At 34.4% G+C, this 17,979-nt stretch overlaps 2 protein-coding genes and 1 pseudogene across 9 annotated transcripts; all 3 read left to right on the top strand.

The window, feature by feature from the left end:
- The first annotated feature begins 1,660 nt into the window (after positions 1-1,660).
- LOC144560373 (uncharacterized) lies at positions 1,661-4,728 on the top strand. Of its 4 annotated transcripts, none has more exons than XM_078309553.1 (6): positions 1,661-1,848; positions 2,339-2,413; positions 3,040-3,093; positions 3,382-3,489; positions 3,643-3,754; positions 4,474-4,728. In XM_078309553.1, the coding sequence occupies exons 1-6, from the start codon at positions 1,782-1,784 to the stop codon at positions 4,721-4,723; spliced, it is 666 nt and encodes a 221-aa protein (XP_078165679.1). In that variant the 5' UTR covers positions 1,661-1,781; the 3' UTR covers positions 4,724-4,728. The 4 variants fall into 4 exon arrangements, with proteins under 4 accessions (XP_078165679.1, XP_078165678.1, XP_078165677.1 ...); XM_078309552.1 differs by having other exon boundaries at positions 1,664-1,851; XM_078309551.1 differs by having other exon boundaries at positions 1,667-1,848; positions 3,373-3,489.
- Positions 4,729-4,737: 9 nt separating this feature from the next.
- LOC144560314 (flavin-containing monooxygenase FMO GS-OX5-like) lies at positions 4,738-10,296 on the top strand (annotated as a pseudogene). Its single transcript, XR_013513358.1, has 8 exons — positions 4,738-4,743; positions 5,920-6,232; positions 6,690-6,760; positions 6,852-7,004; positions 7,101-7,412; positions 7,901-8,028; positions 8,514-8,684; positions 10,139-10,296. The product of XR_013513358.1 is annotated as a flavin-containing monooxygenase FMO GS-OX5-like (transcript).
- On the top strand, positions 5,855-17,629 carry LOC144560371 (flavin-containing monooxygenase FMO GS-OX-like 4). Of its 4 annotated transcripts, XM_078309547.1 has the most exons (8): positions 5,855-5,913; positions 13,158-13,735; positions 14,439-14,509; positions 14,644-14,796; positions 15,152-15,234; positions 15,705-15,840; positions 16,339-16,512; positions 17,311-17,629. In XM_078309547.1, the coding sequence occupies exons 2-8, from the start codon at positions 13,177-13,179 to the stop codon at positions 17,488-17,490; spliced, it is 1,356 nt and encodes a 451-aa protein (XP_078165673.1). In that variant the 5' UTR covers positions 5,855-5,913; positions 13,158-13,176; the 3' UTR covers positions 17,491-17,629. The 4 variants fall into 4 exon arrangements, with proteins under 4 accessions (XP_078165673.1, XP_078165675.1, XP_078165674.1 ...); XM_078309548.1 differs by lacking the exon at positions 5,855-5,913 and having other exon boundaries at positions 13,104-13,735; positions 15,705-15,826; positions 16,385-16,512; XM_078309546.1 differs by lacking the exon at positions 5,855-5,913 and having other exon boundaries at positions 13,105-13,735.
- Positions 17,630-17,979: the final 350 nt, after the last annotated feature.

Raw genomic sequence — 17,979 nt, 5'->3', positions numbered from 1 at the left:
TAACGGGTACGAAATAGTCATTACCCATACCCTTACTCATTTATTTAACGAAAAAAAATTCTTACCCATACCCATATCCAATAAGCTAACGAAAAAAAAACCCTTATCCATACCCGCCTTATCGAATACGATACGGGTCGGGTAAACGGCTAAAAAGTACCATTGACACCCCTAGGTAGATGTCGGCTGGGAATATTTGGTATTATAAGATGGGCTGGGCCTGGTTTTGGTAGAGATAGGCCCAGGTACAGAGAACCTTTACATTAACGTCAGATGAGGCACCTAATCTCACTAACTCAGATCAGTTTTTAAATAATTATTAATTACTTTTTAGAAATCAAATGAGTTTTTAAATAATTATTAATTACTTTTTATTTTTCAAATTTATTTTAGAGTTTTTATTAAATCATGTAAGTAATAAATTAAAAACGATAAATAATTTGAATCAATCATTTAATCAGTATGGAATTTATAAACAATTTTTTAATAAGAAACTTTACTGCGTAGTTTTTAAATAAGAAATCTCTCACATTCCTAAAACTAATTAGAAACTACTACATCGAATTAGAAACTCTAATAGTACTAGAGATATAGATGCTCTAAGATTATATTTTCATAAAAATCATATTGAAAAGTTCAAATTACCTGTTGAACTTTAAAAACAAAAATATCAACTCAAGATACAAATTAATATGCGCTATAAACAGTATCACAACCTCACTCATGGAAATTTATAATATATAAATTATATTTATCAATTATTTCAAAAAAAGCTGTTTAGATATTTATAATCGAGGTGTTAGATAACGTCTACAATTTTTCTTTTAATCTATACAATTATTTAGTAAGTTAGCAAACACTTTTATTACTTGTACCACTGTTCGATCAATGAATAATTGAATATAAACCAGTGTTGTAAAAAATATGCTTAACGGCTAATTAATGACCGTTTAATCGTTAACGGTGATTAAATCGTTACGAATATACGTAATAAAAGTCTATTTGCAGATGAAAACAATTAATCGGCCGTCTATTCTCGTTTATTCTCGTTTATTCCAGTGAATATTTTCACATTTTTTTGTGATAGTGTGTAATAATAAATTTTATAAATCATATATTGTAGTTTTATTTGTACTTGGATATGCATCCAATATTTTTTTTATATTTGTTTTTTCTTACTTATTTTTAAATTGATTAATTATTCTATTTTATTTTTAAATTGATTAATTATTCTATTATTTATATAATGTATTTTTTTTTCAATTAGTATGACATGTTAATTTGTTATCATAAATTAGATTTAGTGATTTTATATTGAAAAAGCTTAATTATTTAATTTATATTTTTTTATTAAATAAATGTGTTACTTATCCATATAAAGCGCTTCTGTATTGTTATTAAGAAAAAACAAGCGTAGTATCATGTTATAATAATAGAATCAAATTAAATTAAATTTAATAAGTTGAATTTTTTTAAATAAATTATGAATATATACATATAATTTTAATAAAAACAATTAATCGTACGTATAATTTTAATTAATCAGTTGCATAAGTATTAATAACTTATAATCTCTCCGTCGAACGAGCGCAAACCATTTTTTACAACACTTATATAAACGAGTAAAAAGGGCAAACGAATAAGAGGTTTAATACTTCTCTGAGATATATAACAAGTATCTAATTTTAACAGCGTGCATTAACCGCACGGTACGAGGAGAGGTATAAACCCTAATCCCAGGGTTTGCTCTCGAGGTCGAAGGCGAATCTTCGATCGGTGCAATGGAGAAAGGCGAAAAGGGTTATGCTGGGAAGGGAAAAACCCCCTTTAAAGTGGTAGCTTCGAAGCGTGGTTTGTGTTTCTTTCTCTTTGATTTCTTTTTCATTTTCACCTAGCGTGTAGAAACCGACTTTGTGCAATGTCGATGTGGTGCATTCAGCTAGATTAATATAGGTCAGTTGTGGGATTTGATCTCTGTTTACCATTAATAGTTGTTTCGCTTCAATATCAATTTTTTGTTTCAAAGGCAGATGAGTCTATTTTTTGTTTCCTGGAAACTGGTAAAGACAGTGAAAAGTTCTACTACTGTTCCTCATGCAAAAATAGAAATAGAATAAATTATTTTCTTCCTCCAATTTCAGTCGGGACTTTCAATTTGCTATAATACACTGTTCAGAGGGCTAGTTAAGCTTTGTCAATTGAGGGGTTACTATCATTCTTATTTACTTGAACTTTAGACTATACCAGGTTATGTTTCACTATGTTTTCTTATATGCAATGCGAGTCCTTCTATTATGTACAAATAAAAGATAAAATTCCTTTTTTCATGATTATATAGGATCTTCAAGTGGAAGAGAGAAAGAGCCTGTGAATGCATCACCTGTCGAGATAGACTCAGATTCTGACTCCGAAGGTACATTTATCTTGCATGTATTTGTCTGTTTCCTGTTTATTACTACAGGAAAAAAAGATTCCTCTTATACTAGCTCATAGGGTTCTCTGTAAAGACCTTGATATTGCTAGTTATAATTGCAATACTATTTGGATGATTAGGGAACTGCTCTCTTTCTCTCTGTTCTTTCCTTCCTTGGTGTGTAACCTGTTGATACTGCTAGGAGTGAGTTGTGGCTGAATGAGGTGAAACTGAGTTGATTGCAACATGGTTGTACAATTGAGGGTTAATTACATAAAGTTACTTTAAAATTGAGGCTTGGTTGCACAATTTAAGCTCTATTAGGACATAATGAAGGATGTATTGAGCCTAATTTGGGTCTAGTTGAGGCTGGAAAAACAATATTTTACTGTATCTGATGTTGTTGCCCGTTGAACTTGCAAAATTGAGGCTTGGTTGCACAATTTAAGCTCTATTAGGACATAACGGAGGAGATATTGAGCCTAATTTGGGTCTAATTGAGGTTGGAAAAACAATATTTTACTGTATCTGATGTTGTTGCCGGTCGAACTTGCAATGCTTGTTTTAGAATACGGTATTCATTATATACTATTAAGAAAGCAATTGTGTTTTCTTTCATTTGATAGGTTTTATTGAAGAGATTGATTTCTCTAAATCAAATGGAAAATTGTCTTCGAAAGGTATTAGTTTTATTTAATTTGAATTTGTCTTATTCGTATGATAAACTAATGTGTCTGGTAAGCTAAAGTATGGTCCAGTCATTGCTAGAATGGCAGTGCTATTTGTAATTTGTAACAATGCCAAAATTATGCCAAATTGACCTCACTTAAGTGTAAAACAAGCTTGAATGATGCGTTTTGGTCTCCATTAATTCCAATTTTGCATCGGTCATACAATTATACCTTAATTTAGCTCTGTTACTCTTACTGTGCAACTAAACATAATATAAACTGTACAAGGCACATCAGGAAAAGATGGTAAGGGGTTTAGTTCTGGAAAGGCTGTTGGAAAAGGGGGCATCTATTCATCTTCTAAAAAACCTCCAAAAAGAGACACTGATGTAAAGCTCCAACTGGGTAAGTTCTGATGTCTCGTTGTTAGTTTTAAATCTAGTTCTTTATTACAATATCATTATCATTATTTATTGATTCCAGTGGATGTAGCAAATACTGTACATTATTAATATTAGCTCATCTTTGTTTAAAAAAGATACAAATTTTTTCTTACAGAGACTCCTAGTGGAGCCAGGGTGGTTATGGATTGTGAGGCGGCTGATATACTTCAACAAATACAAGAGCAGATGGTTATCTTGTCAGAGGACCCCACAATAAAATTCCCTCTGTATGTATCCCTTTTCTTGAGCCAGCATTTTACCATATTTGAAAATAAAACTGAACTGTCCAAACTAAACTTTGAGTTGAACATAAACAATGAAATTGACATTAGTTGTTGTTATGCTAACACTACTAAGCTTTCACTTAAAGAATTGATAGGACTTGGAATCCAAATTTAAATCTGTTTGGCTTGATGTTCGTTTAATTTGGTGATGGGAGCAAAAATATCATATCAGAACTGAAGTTACGTTATGTCTCTCAGATATTGGGTCTTTTAAATATGATATTGTTTCTAAATATGATAATTGGTGATTGATATTGCTAAAGGTCCTTTTAGTATTTGTTTTGGGCCAAACCACAATGTAGATTTGTATCTCTACATCTCATTGGCCCTTATTCCAGGCTTAAATTGCTGATTCTTAGTTGGAGAGTGAGAAATATCCAATGTTCCTTTGCTTGTTTGCTTTCTTTTTGTTTGAAAATTGCCATATTTTGATACCCACCCTTTAAAATATATAGCTCTGTCAACCCTTTGCCCCTACTACCTTTGTATCTGTATTTTTTAGAAGCAAAGTGTTGTTCTACTCTTTTATGATGTTGCAAATGCCCAAGTTTGCCCATACAATAACATTACACAAAGCCCTACCTTTTAAACTATGGTCCTACGTAAAGTACTTCAAATTAAAATATATAGTGACTGACAACATCATCTTAATTTTTTAACAGGTCATTTGACAAGGCATACCAATACACTAAAGAGGGAAAACAGTATAGTGACACAAAATCTGTCAAAGATGTGCTGGAGTATCCTTGTCCTTGTCATGATTCACTATTTTTATTTTATTGGAAAAGTATAAAATTTACATATATTGTGTGTAAGGTATCAAAATTTCCATATATCCTCACCTCCTTTTTAATAAAAGAATTCTCATTATCTCTTCTACTAGTTGAGATGAAGTCTCAAGAGGTCGTTTAGTTATTTTGAATATAATGAGGGTACTAGCTAGCTAGTTACTCTCATTCTGCAAAGGCCAAAGGGTATATGGGAGATTTGAACCTGCAATGATGCAGAATTGAACCTCCCTCTAGTTTTACACATCTGGATCATTTTATATTAACCTCCCTCTAAGGCCAGGAAAAGACAATTTTATAAAAGGAGAATTGTCTTAGAGTGCAACATCTATTAAATGGGTGATATTTGTTATGTATAGGCTTATATATATACAGTAATTACCAAAATAATATTTTAATTGCTGGTTCAAGTGCCCATTTATTTTTGATAGAATTCAATTGCCTATTTATAAACTCTACTCTTTGATAACTTGCAGCATCTGTGAAAAGAAAAATTAGAGTTTGTCAATATAAAGTAGGTTCTTTTGTCTTTGGTGAAGTGGAGAAAAATTAGAGTACATGAACAAGATTTCTTTTGTTGTTGTTTATGTTATATATGTGTATATCTTTCTTGATTTTTCTCTTTAACTGAATCTGTCTGTCGTACTTGGTAGCTTTGTAGTACTGGTTGCTTGTGAACAAGACAAGGCTTGCTGTTCTGACAAAGCCATATTTCGTTATCTTACAAAAATTTAGAAGAGATATTTTGTGCCTATAATTTCCAGAATTAGGCCGAAACTAAACTGAAATCTGATATAACGTCCTGATCTGAACCTTTATCTTTCATTTTTTTCATGAAGTTGACTTTGCACATGGTTTTACAGGACATGCATCTGTAAACAAGTTCACCTTTCACGTTTCAATTAAAAAAAGGGAAATAAATCAAAAGGGCGCGTTCACGAGTGCGTATCCTCTGAGATATCTCAACTTTTACGTGACCGACGTGTCCGGTGCCTCAGTATTATGTATGCTTTGAGATTCGTGCAGAACGTATTTAAACGGTTGGGATTTTCCATAAAGTCGGCGTTCACCGGCTCAAGATATCTGATCTTCTGTTCTGTGCCCAAAAGACATTTAAGTTAAATAGCTATATATATAATTGAATTCGGTGAAAATAAATACGCCATATAAAATCCGGGGTATTTCAACCGGTTCCCGCGATCACACCTTTCCTGTTTCCAACTTCAAATTCCCACAAGGAATTCAAACCAAAAAACTTCTCTCACAACTTTTCTTCATCGAACGCCTCGTGCACACCAATCAACCAATTCACAGGCATAGACAAACCTTCCGCGAGAATCCATGGGTTTTCTCGATTACCCATTTGTGCCACGCAGAGACGGTGATGCGCGCCGGTTCCCGGGCCATGAAGAGGTGCTGAGATACCTTGAGAATTTTGCAGAGGAGTTTGGGCTGCTTGAATTAATACGATTTGGTACAGAGGTGGAGAGAGTGGAGAGGGAGGTCGATGGTAAGAGGTGGATTGTGAAATCGGGAGAGATGGGGAATGATGGTAAGAAAACGAGGGAAGTGTATGATGGTGTGGTGGTTTGTAATGGCCATTATACTGAACCTCGCATTGCAGAGATTTCTGGTATTATTTTTTTTTTCTGCATCTTAAACCTCTGTGTTGCAAAGATTTGATTTTTTAGTTTGTATTAGAGGCGAAGTATGCTTTCTTAAATCATCAATTGACAAGTACCCTGCAAAATTGGGGTGTGTATCTGTAAATGCTTCACTAGTTGGAATAGATTTATGTCAAAATGTAAAGAAGAAAAATAAGAAGAAAAAAGGAAAAAATATATATATTTTTTTAAGTTGGCGGCTCCTAGTTGATATATGTCTTATCTGGCATTATGTTTGCAAATTATACTCCAAAAAGGAGGGGGAGTGGCTTTGACATTTTTGTGATTGTTTATTTATCCTTGATTTTACAATTTGGGTTCTTATGAAATTGCAAATGTTGGGCTAATATGGTTGATGTGTGAATTAAAAAAAAGAAAAGAAAAAGGAATTGATGGCTGCATGTACTGAAATATGGATTTATTCAGGCATTAAGGCATGGCCAGGGAAGCAAATGCATAGCCACAATTACCGTGTGCCAGAGCCATTTATTGACCAGGCATGTCTATAAATTCAATCTCATGTCAATTATACATCTTGGTACGTACTGGTGCCATTGATTTTTGTCTCTGTAACTCATCATGGTATAGGTTGTAATAATCATTGGAAGTTCTGCTAGTACTGTAGATATATCAAGAGATTTGGCGCGATTTGCTAAGGAGGTCCACATTGCTAGTCGTTCTACAACTGGTATTGTACCTTCAAAGGTCCCAAGCTATGAAAACATGTGGTTTCATTCTAGGGTAAAGACCTTTATATCCTGATTAACCCTTAGTGAATCCATTATGTTTTACCTATACTTGAGTAACCCAGAAAATATCACATTTTCTGCTAAGCAGGATGGTACCCCATATATCCCTTCTGCCTCTTTCTCCCTGTGCGGATTTGGAAAAAGGAGAATATTTGGGGTATGGAAAAAGGGATTTAGGGAAGAATACGGGGTCGGGGTGGCAGGGATACTTTATATTAAGGTTTTTAAAAGGTGCCTGAGAAACTTCTTCTCAATAAACCAATTTATAGAAAAATTAATCCCTATTTGCAATACAAATTTTGTGAGATTAACTCCAGATTGAGAGAGCAGAAGCAGATGGTTCTGTTATGTTTCACGATGGAAGTTTGGTTTATGCTGATGTCATCATCCACTGTACTGGGTAAGCATCCATACAAATACTGTCATAATCTAACTTTAAGATTCTTTTACAATGAACTACCTTAGCCTGAACGCGCATAACAAATATCCTTTGGGAACATAATTTAAGGCTTTATTTTAGACAGAGTTGTGTGTAATTTGAGTTTGATTTATGAGTTATAACATTTAATGTTTTTAGTTATGTATCCGAGCTCTCATTGTGATTGCTATCATTGTTTCATATTTGTATTTACCAGTTTGCAGAGGGATGGGGGTGCGACCGTGCGAGTCAATTAGAAATAGCACAATATGCAGTGGTTAAATGAAAAAAAAACTAAAAACATTTTTGGAGTCAATTAGAAATATAATTGTTTCATATTTCAGAAGAAGAAATTTTTTATCCTACCATATCCATGTCTTTGTTTTTTCTCTTAGAGACAATTTAAATTTTTCCTTGCTATGCTTATCTGATGGACATCTCTGTCCTTCGCTTTAATCTGACTGAACTAGTTACAAGTACCATTTTCCTTTCCTGGAGACAAATGGAGTTCTGATAAATGTGTTGGCCCACTGTACAAGCATGTTTTTCTGATGGACATCTTCTCTTTCATTCATAGCTCATAGGTATACCTTGGAAGGTTAGTGGAGGCATACATCTTCTATTTACGTGCATCATGACATCCCCCTTTTGATATTTGGGCATTGAAGTTCATTATTGCTATTGTTCTATATTTTCTTTAAATTGTTATAAGAAAATTGCTGGGAATTTCTAAAAATTGATTACACAAGAAGGCCTCCTTTTCAATCACTTTCTTTTGGGTAAGTTAAATATGTTTATTGGAAATTCCTTATTTGGATCTTTTATTGATGGGAAATTCCTTACACAAGAAGGCCTCCTTTACACAAGAATACCAAGTAAATCTTAGTCCAAAATTTAGACACTGTTGTTGTGGAAACTTGACTTATTTTTCTCTTTCACTGAAGCTAACAACAAATCCATAATAAGCCAAACAACTGACTTTAAGTATCTGAAGTGACCAAATTGACAATTCTTTATCAATAGTTAATTAAGTCTAGTTGACTTATGTACAAAAGTGATACTAATTCATTTTATCATTTATAGGTGATTCCTTTTCTAATGCTTGAACTTCAAAGCAAATGGGTGGCAATTACTTTGTCGGGTCGAATTGAACTACCATCAGAAGAAGAGATGATTAAAGACGTGAAAGCTGATTATGAAAAGGTAGATATGAAAGGATGGCCCAAGAGATATACCCACAACTTAGATTTTCAGGTATCTCTCCACGTACAAAAATAGAACCTCATCAAATTCTGCAGTAGATTTAATAGGAATATATTTGAGGTTATTTACCAATTAATACAACAACGTGGTAGGAAATGTCAAAAAATTTCAGTTTTTAACTTAATCAGACAAGAAGTTTCTTTTACAATCAACCCTGGCAGTCATGAACAGCCTGTTGTTTCCTATCTTAAATATGGAATGCTATAAGTAATAGGCTCTAATTTGTCATATATCAGTGTAGTAAAATGCGGTTCTATGCGGTGCATATGCAGCCACATATGCATTTGCTGTTGAATTCCGCATAAAAAATCATTATGCTGCGGTTCCACTGATCCAAACCCATTATCTGAGTTCAGACCCAAAAATAACCTCCAACCCCATTATCTGAGTCTGAGTCCGGATGTCTAGGTAATTGATCTAGCGCCTCCCCCTCTTGTTTTATAGGAGTTTCATGTTTTGAATTATTTGTTTGATGATTGTGGGACTGTATTTGCTCCGCTCCAGCATATTTATTATATACCGGTTAATAGGGGGAGAGCCTAGCGCAGAGGGCTACAAATTCACCTTCACATATGCAGCCCATTTATGTAATTTTCCTACGGGCTATTGGCCGAAAAGAAAAAAGGTTCAAACAAACATCAATTTGATTTGCTTGACCCAATTGTTTTGTTTTCTACAGAGCACATACTGTATGATCAGATGGCCTATCGCTGCGTCTACATTCCAAGAGAAGAGGTTTACTAGGCTCATGAACTTGCTAATCTAGCCCGGACAGAAAGGTTCAGTTACACTGGCTGCACCTTTCCCCTCTTCTCACACCTTTAGACATCTGCTACATCAGTACCTCATGCCCCCTTGTGTTTTCTTTTATGTTTATCCATGTACTGCTCTTTTCTCAACTTTGCTTTCATATTTTACGTAGGTTATCTAATAAGTAGGGGAATGAGACAGTGTTCTTCTCACTGATGTAACATATCTGTACTAAACCAACATGATCAATGAAAGTGCCTACGGGCTTCCCACCAAAAAAAATAAAAAAATTTAATACTTAATATGAATAATCTAATATAATGTTAATAGGTGAGAAATTTCACTTGTCTGTTAATAAACATTCTAATATATTTGATATATTTGATATACATAACTCAAATATTTAATATATTTGATATAGATGGTATAAATATTTATATTTAATGAAAAAATCCGCATATGCGGCCGTATACTATATATGCATACCGCATGAAAACCGTATTTTATAACACTGTCCTGAACCAAGCACATATTGAAACATGCATGGTAACTGATCCAAGAAAAGCCAATAGTTGTGTTTAAAAATACACTAGTTGTTAACAATAACTATTAATAATGTTTACAAAGATTTTTTGAGGATGTTCAGTAGAAATATTGCAAAATCATGTATGTTTTCTGTTTATTAACTATGATAGTTTGAGTATGTTGATTGGTTGGCCGAGCAGTGCGGCCTACCTCCAGTGGAAGATTGGAGAAAAGCGGTGCTTGTAGCTTGAAACATACCGTGACGAATGGGATGACGACCACTTAATTGGTTGAGAAAGCATACAAGTCTTTTGAGAAGTTAGTGTAAGTATCTTGGTTTCTCTATAGTATGTCTCGATCAGTAAATAATTACATGCAAATTACAATTAATATCAGAGCTCAGAGGTCGGGGGAAAAAAATCCACACATTGATTCCGCGTGTTCGATCACCTCCTACTCTCCTAGTCCTAGCCACCGGAATTCGAAGAAAAGGGAAGTGGTTCTCCGGCCTTGGGCCCTAGCTTGGTCTAATAAATATTAACCAAGTTTTATAGTGCTAGTGTGCTAGCATTCAGATTCTTAAGCATATTGAGATTCAAATTACAAAAATTAATAAATATTAACCATGCTAGATGTCAAGGCGCGTAGTCAGGATTTTCATTAGAGTAGGCAAAAGTTTATTATTAATGTTTTTCTTTTATTAAAAAATAAAATTCTCAATACACTATTTTTCTTAAAATGGGGATCCTTCTATTTCTAAACAATTCGGTAATCAACTAATCATAAAAAAACATGAAGTTTTGTGGTTAACTAATCAACTAATGCACACGTTGCATGTCTTTTTTATATATTTTTTTATTAAATAAAGTCATCCGCTTAGAATTTTTTTTATGGAAAGTTAAAATTTGTTATTTTTGGACAAATTGTTTGTTATCATGTTAAAAAATGATACAATAAATTATAATCTAATAATTATATTATAGCTTGGACATAATAATGCAACAATAAATATTGGTTTTCAACATCTTAATTTGAGGCATCTACAACGCACTATTTCCTTAAAATCTTTCTCTGAACGCCAGTGTCGGTCCTGAAGATTTTGAGGTCTGGAGTAGAAGAAAAATTTGAGCCCTTCATATATACAATTTTTTTATGAGACCAGCTAATACACTTCTATAAGTACTTCAATATCATATGCCTATTAAATTATTTTTTCATTTTCAAAGTCCAAACAGTCGATTCCATGATGTCCATATTAAAACGTGCTTGGAGACCAAATTTTACATTTGTTGGAATTGGTTATCTATTTTTTAAGATAGGTAGAAAATCTATTGATTCTGAATCATAAAAAACAATTATTTTCTATCTACCTTAAAAAATAGTAAAATAATTCAAAAAAAATGTAAAATTTGGTCTCCAAACACGTTTTAATGTGGATATCATGTTGAACGGTTTGAATCGATTATTTGGACTTTTAAAATGCAAGAACGACTTATAAGTATATGGTGTTGAAATATTTACATAAGCGATTAGTCAGTCTAATTTTTTATTGATATGTCAATAGATATCTATTTATTGAAAATTTTTAGTCCTTTATATATATATGCAAAATTTGAACTCTAATATTTTATTTCTTTTTAATACATATAGATTATTATTTTTTATATATATACAAACTATTTTTTTTTTGTTGGGCCTCTTGGATTTTGGAGTCCGGAGAGGTCACCCTGGATACCCAGCAACAGAGCCGGTCATGCTGAATGCACCTCAATATAAAAACTCAAAACATAATGGCATGAATGTATGCCTAATGATTGCCACATGGTGTACGTTTACGTGTATGCAACAAAGGATCCGAATAATATGATTAATATGATTATAGTGATTTTTTTTTTGAGAGAAACCCGTAGGTAATATGATTATAGTGATGCCGGTCAACTTTCTACTCCTGCCCGCACCCTTTTCGGAGGATCCGGATCCCCTAAAGTAACTCAATCTTTGGATTTTGGATCGAGACCGTTTGATTCGAATCCATCGATCGAGATTGTTTCGGGATTCGAATTTATGTTCCAGGATATGTGCACTCCACTTCAGATAGATTATCTGGGATTCGAATCGGACGGTCCGGATTTAATACCCAAGATTGAATTGCTTCACTGGATCTGAATTCCTTTCCGGATCCGCATCTTCTCAGGTATCTGATTCAACACAATTGAAACAGACGGCCCAGATTTATTGTCAGTTGGTGCCTATTCGGGATGGCGCAGGGGTAGCATTATTTGCTCTCTGAGATTCGTGCCAATTTAAAAGAACGATCATGAAGCGTCTATTTCAATTGTACTCAGTCAGGTAACCTGAGGGGATGTGAATTCACCCTTTCCTTTGTAGTTCAGCCTATTTTTGAACATTAAAGTTCGGTTCATTATAAAGAATTTGATCCGGTCCTTCGAAAAAAATGACAGGTTTATACTTTGGTCCCACCGCTCAGATGGAATTAAATCATAAATCTCTCATCGGAAATCGACGACAAAATGTATATTTCGTTATTTGGTTCAATTCTGAATTTACAGAATTTCTCGGTCTAAAGAGAAATATAAGATAACGTCCTTTTTATCTTTCTAGAGAATATTTGGTAGTGTGCATGTTTTTGTTCTGAACTACAATCATGATATCATCATTCAATAGAGGAATTATGCATTATTCTGTTTCATTTAAGCAACAAATAGTTTCAATTAGTACATGACTTAAAATTGACACAGCAAACTATCAATGTTCGGTTGATGCAGAATGTACATAAATCTCAAGGCTTGGATCTGAAAAGTTTTAGCTATTGTTTAGCTGTTAATAATTTTTGGTATCTAATTTGAACAAGTTTAACTCTGGAAACTTCCCATCCTCTCAAATGTAGTTGTTGGACTTGGACGTACTCCAAATAATAGCTCAAGTGGAAGTTAGTTTTGCCAATGGTTTCACCATTCAAAATATGTGATTTTCTGTGCCCACATTTTTTAAGTTGGATAATTATATTTTTCCGTAGGACATAAATACGCCATATAAAATCCGGGGTATTTCAACTGGTTCCCACGAGCTGACGTCAGACCTTTCCCTTCAATTCGAAGTCGAACCAAACAAATTCTCTTCATCGAACTCGAACTCCTCGTGCACACCAATCAATCAATTAATTCACAGGCATAGACCAGCCCAAGAAATGACTTCCTTCGCTTCTCGGCCAATACTATCTCCTCTTCACCTCCGCCTCGCCGTCGTCGGCGCCGGCGCGGCAGGTCTCGTGGCAGCGCGCGAACTCCGCCGTGAAGGCCACGGCGTGGTTGTCTTTGAGCGGGGCAATTCCGTAGGGGGTACCTGGGTCTATACCCCTGCGGTGGAATCCGACCCGCTCGGGCTCGATCCGGCCAGAAATATTGTCCATTCAAGCCTCTACCACTCTCTGCGCACAAACCTTCCGCGAGAATCCATGGGTTTTCTCGATTACCCATTCGTGCCACGAGGCGGCGGGGATGCGCGCCGGTTCCCGGGCCATGAAGAGGTGCTGAGATACCTGGAGAATTTCGCAGAGGAGTTCGGGCTGCTTGAGTTAATACGGTTTGGTACGGAGGTGGAGAGAGTAGAGAGGGAGGTCGATGGTAAGAGGTGGATTGTGAAATCGGGAGAGATGGGCAATAATGGTGACAAAAAGAGGGAAGTGTATGATGGTGTGGTGGTTTGCAATGGCCATTTTACTGAACCTCGCATTGCTGAGATTTCTGGTATTATTCCCTTTCTCTCTCTCTTTGATTTTTTTTTTTTTTTCCCTGCATCTTATTAACCTCTGTGTTGCAAAGATTTGATTTTTTTTAGTTTGTATTAGAGGCCTAGTATGCTTTCGCTAAATCATAAATTGGCAAGTACCCTGCAATACATTAAGGGCGAAATTGGGTGTGTATCTGTAAATGCTTGACTAGTTGGAATAGTGTTTTTAAAAAAAACGGTAAGAAGAAAAAGAAGAATAAAAGAAGATTTTTTTTATTATTATATTATTTCAAAGTTGCCAGCTCATAATTGATATATTTCAAAATGATATGTGGCATTATGTGTGAAAATTATACTCCAGAAACTGGAAATTGCAATGAAAGTATGTACTCCATTCAAATTGACAAATTTACCCAAAATTCCCAAGAGCGTTTTCTTCCTCCTCTCTCTTGATGTGCGAATTGAATTAAAATTAAGTAAAGCCATTATGGTGTTGGGATCAAAATCATATAAAGCAATCTTGAGGTGGCTTAGTTGAGTTAACATAAAGAAGGGGGAGTGGCTTTGACATTTTTGTGTTTGTTTTATTTGTCCTTCATTTTACAATTGGGGTTCAATTATAAAATTACAAATGTTGGGCTAATATGCTCATGGATGTTTTCCATGTTAATAAAAAAACAAGAATTGATGGCTGAATGTACTTAATATGGATTTATTCAGGCATTGAGGCATGGCCAGGGAAGCAAATGCATAGCCACAATTACCGCGAACCAGAGCCATTTCTTGACCAGGCATGTCTATAAATTCAACCTCATGTCAACCATACATCTTGATACCAGTAAATTCTGGCCAAAACGAATCTTGGTACTGGCTGGTAGTACTGGTTCTATTGAGAGTTTTGTCTCCTAAACTCATTGTGGTACAGGTCGTAATAATCATTGGAAGTTCTGCTAGTGCAGTAGATATTTCAAGGGATGTTGCACAATTTGCTAAGGAGGTCCACATTGCTAGTCGTTCTACAACTGGTACCATACCTTCTAAGGTTCCAAGCTATGAAAACATGTGGTTTCATTCTAGGGTAAAGACCTTTCTATTCTGGTGAGTACATTTTTAAGGATTTCATGGACAATTTCCTGATTAACCCTTCGTGAATCCATTATGTTGTATGTATCCTTGAGTGACCAGATAGTATCACATTTCTGCTAAGAAGGATGGCACCCCATATATACCTTCTCCCTCTTTCTCACTGTATGGATTTGGAAAAAGGAGGATATTTGGGGTATGTAAAACAAAATCTTAGGGAAAAAAACGGGTAGGTGGGGATACTTTGTATTAAGGTTTTGAAATGGTGCCTGGCAAACTTTTTTTCAGTTAACCAATTTATAGAAATATTTATCGTGATTTGCAATATTAATTTCTGAGATTAACTCCAGATTGAGAGAGCAGAAGCAGGTGGTTCTGTTGTATTTTGTGATGGAAGTTTGGTTTATGCTGATGTCATCATGCATTGTACTGGGTAAGCACCCAAACTCGTACTGTTATAATCTAACTTTCTTTACTTACAATGAACCACCACATCCTGAAAACACAAAAAAAATATCCTTTGGGAGAGCATAATTTAAGGCTTTACTTTAGACAGAATTGTGTATAGTTGGGGTTTGATTGATGAACTTTTAGTTACGTATTAGAGCTCTCATTGTGATTGCTATCATTGTTTCATATTTGTAATTTACCAGTTTGCAGGGGGATGGTGGCAAGTCAATTAGAAATATAACAATATGCAGTGGTTAATTGAAAAAACTTGAAATCCCTTGGGGTTCTGCTGTTTTTACCTTTTTTTGTATTATTCATCATATTTAAGCATAAGAAATATTTTGTCCTATGATATATGCATCTTCGTTTCTTGTCCTCGTGACAATTTAAAAATTATCCTGCCATACTTATCTGATGGACATCTTTATCTTTGTTTTAATATGACCGAACTAGTTACAAGTACCATTTTCCTTTCCTGGAGACAAATGGAGTTCTGACTGTGGATGACAATTGTGTTGGCCCACTGTACAAGCATGTTTTTCTGCCGCAACTTGCTCCTTTTCTTTCATTCATAGGTATACCTTGGAAGGTTAGTGCAGGCATACATCTTCTCTTTACCTGATTAGAGAAATGTACCTTGCGATATTTGGGCATTGAAGTTCATTATTGTTGTTGTTTTATATTTTCTTTAAATTCATTAAAGAAATTTGCTGGAAATTTGCTGGGAATTTTAAAAAATTGATAATACAAGTAGGACTTCTTTTTCAATCACTGCCTTATTGAAAGTTTTATATTTTTTATTGGAAATTTCCTTATTTGAAAGGGATCTTTTATTGATCTAAAAGCATAAAATCGAGAGATTAGAATACCAAGTAAATCTCAGTCCAAAATTTAGACACTGCTGTTGTGGAATCTTGACTTACTTTTCTTTTTCACTGTAGCTAACAGCAAAACCATAATATGACAACCGACTTTTTGCACTAAATTCAACGTTTGTATCTGAAGGGACCAAATTGACAATTCCTTATCAATAGGTAACTAAGTCTTGTTGACTTTTGTACTAAAGTAAATACTTATTACTTCATAGGTGATTCCTTTTCCATTGCTTGAACTTCAAAGCAAATGGGTGGCAGGTATTTTGTCGGGTCGAATTGAACTACCATCAGAAGAAGAGATGATTAAAGATGTGAAAGCTGATTATGATAAGGTGGAGATGAAAGGATGGCCCAAGAGATATACCCATAACGTCTCAGATTTTCAGGTACCTCTCCATGTACAAAAATGAAACCTCATCATTTCTCCTAGGGATCTAACAGGAACCTATTTGAGGTTATTTACCAATTAATACAATGGCGTACTACGAAATGTCCAATAAATTCAGTTTTTTACTTAATCAGACAAGAAGTTTCTTATTCAAACAACCTGGCAGTCACAAACAGCATCAACAGGGGCGGATCTATGTATAGCCCATGGGATGCTCAGCCACCCCTATAATTACAAAATTTTTAATCATTTATATTGCAATTTAATTGAATGTTTATTTTTCTTTAAGTTTTATAATAGTTCAGTCCTCATAAATTATCACATGTGTGCTTGTAGCCTAGTGGTTAGAATTCTAATTTGTTATTGGGGAGACCTGGGTTCAAGCTTCGGCCATGCATTATGCATTTTAAACATTAGTCCACCCTATCTAATTTTTCTAGTTGCGCCTCCGAGCCTCTGGATTCCTTTCTTAAATATGGAATGCTATCAAGTACTACTTAGCTCTAATTTCATATATATATCCTGAACGCAGCACATATTAGTACATGGTAATTGGTCCCAGAAAACCAACCTTAGTTGTGTTTAGAAGTGCACTAGTTGCTGTTAAGCATAAATATTAATGTTTAGGTGGTGTAGAGTGTAGACAGGGACAAAGATTGCTTGGGGTTGTTCAGTACAAATATTGCAAACATCATGTGTTTTTTGTTTAATTATCCTTCTATCAATATCCTAATAGCAATGATAAAGAAGTAAAAAATATTAGCAGCTTTAATGCTTCCTCATTTTACTATGATAGTTTGAGTATGATGATTGGTTGGCCGAGCAGTGTGGCCTACCACCAGTGGAGGATTGGAGAAAAGAGATGTATGTTGCAACAAGTGAGAACAGAGCTGCCAAACCTGAAACATACCGCAACGAATGGGATGACGACCATTTGGTTGAGCTAGCATACAACTTTTTTGAGAAGCTAGTTTAATTATCATGTTTTCTTAGTTTTCTCCGTAAATAATTACATGCAAACATCTATTTATCATTTGTTGGTTGTAATAAGTGGTAAATAATTACATGCAAACATCTATTTATCATTCATATAATTTTAATTATTGTTTTGTTTATTTCAAGGTTCTTTAGCATTGATATTTTGAAGTTATTTGTTGATTAAATAAGGGTTAACCTTCTCGAAAAGGTCCCTCTTTTATATTAATATATTTGTAATACATTCTTACAAATAGATCCTTACAACATTAACTAATTAACTTAATATAGCTAAATAACTCAACACTCCCCTTCAAGATGGGCGATAGATGTCAATCATTCCCATCTTGTTACAAAAGATATCATACTATTTAGAATCTAATCCTTTTGTTAAATAATTAGCTAATTGCTTTTGTGATTTCACATAGCTCAAAGTCAAAACTCCTCTATTCAATTGCTCCTTGATAAAGAACCGATAAATCTCTACATG

The sequence above is a fragment of the Carex rostrata genome, chromosome 10 (assembly GCF_964058835.1).
Source record: "Carex rostrata chromosome 10, lpCarRost1.2, whole genome shotgun sequence".
NCBI classification, from domain to species: Eukaryota; Viridiplantae; Streptophyta; class Magnoliopsida; order Poales; family Cyperaceae; genus Carex; species Carex rostrata.
This window is presented reverse-complemented; position numbering and strand designations above follow the sequence as displayed.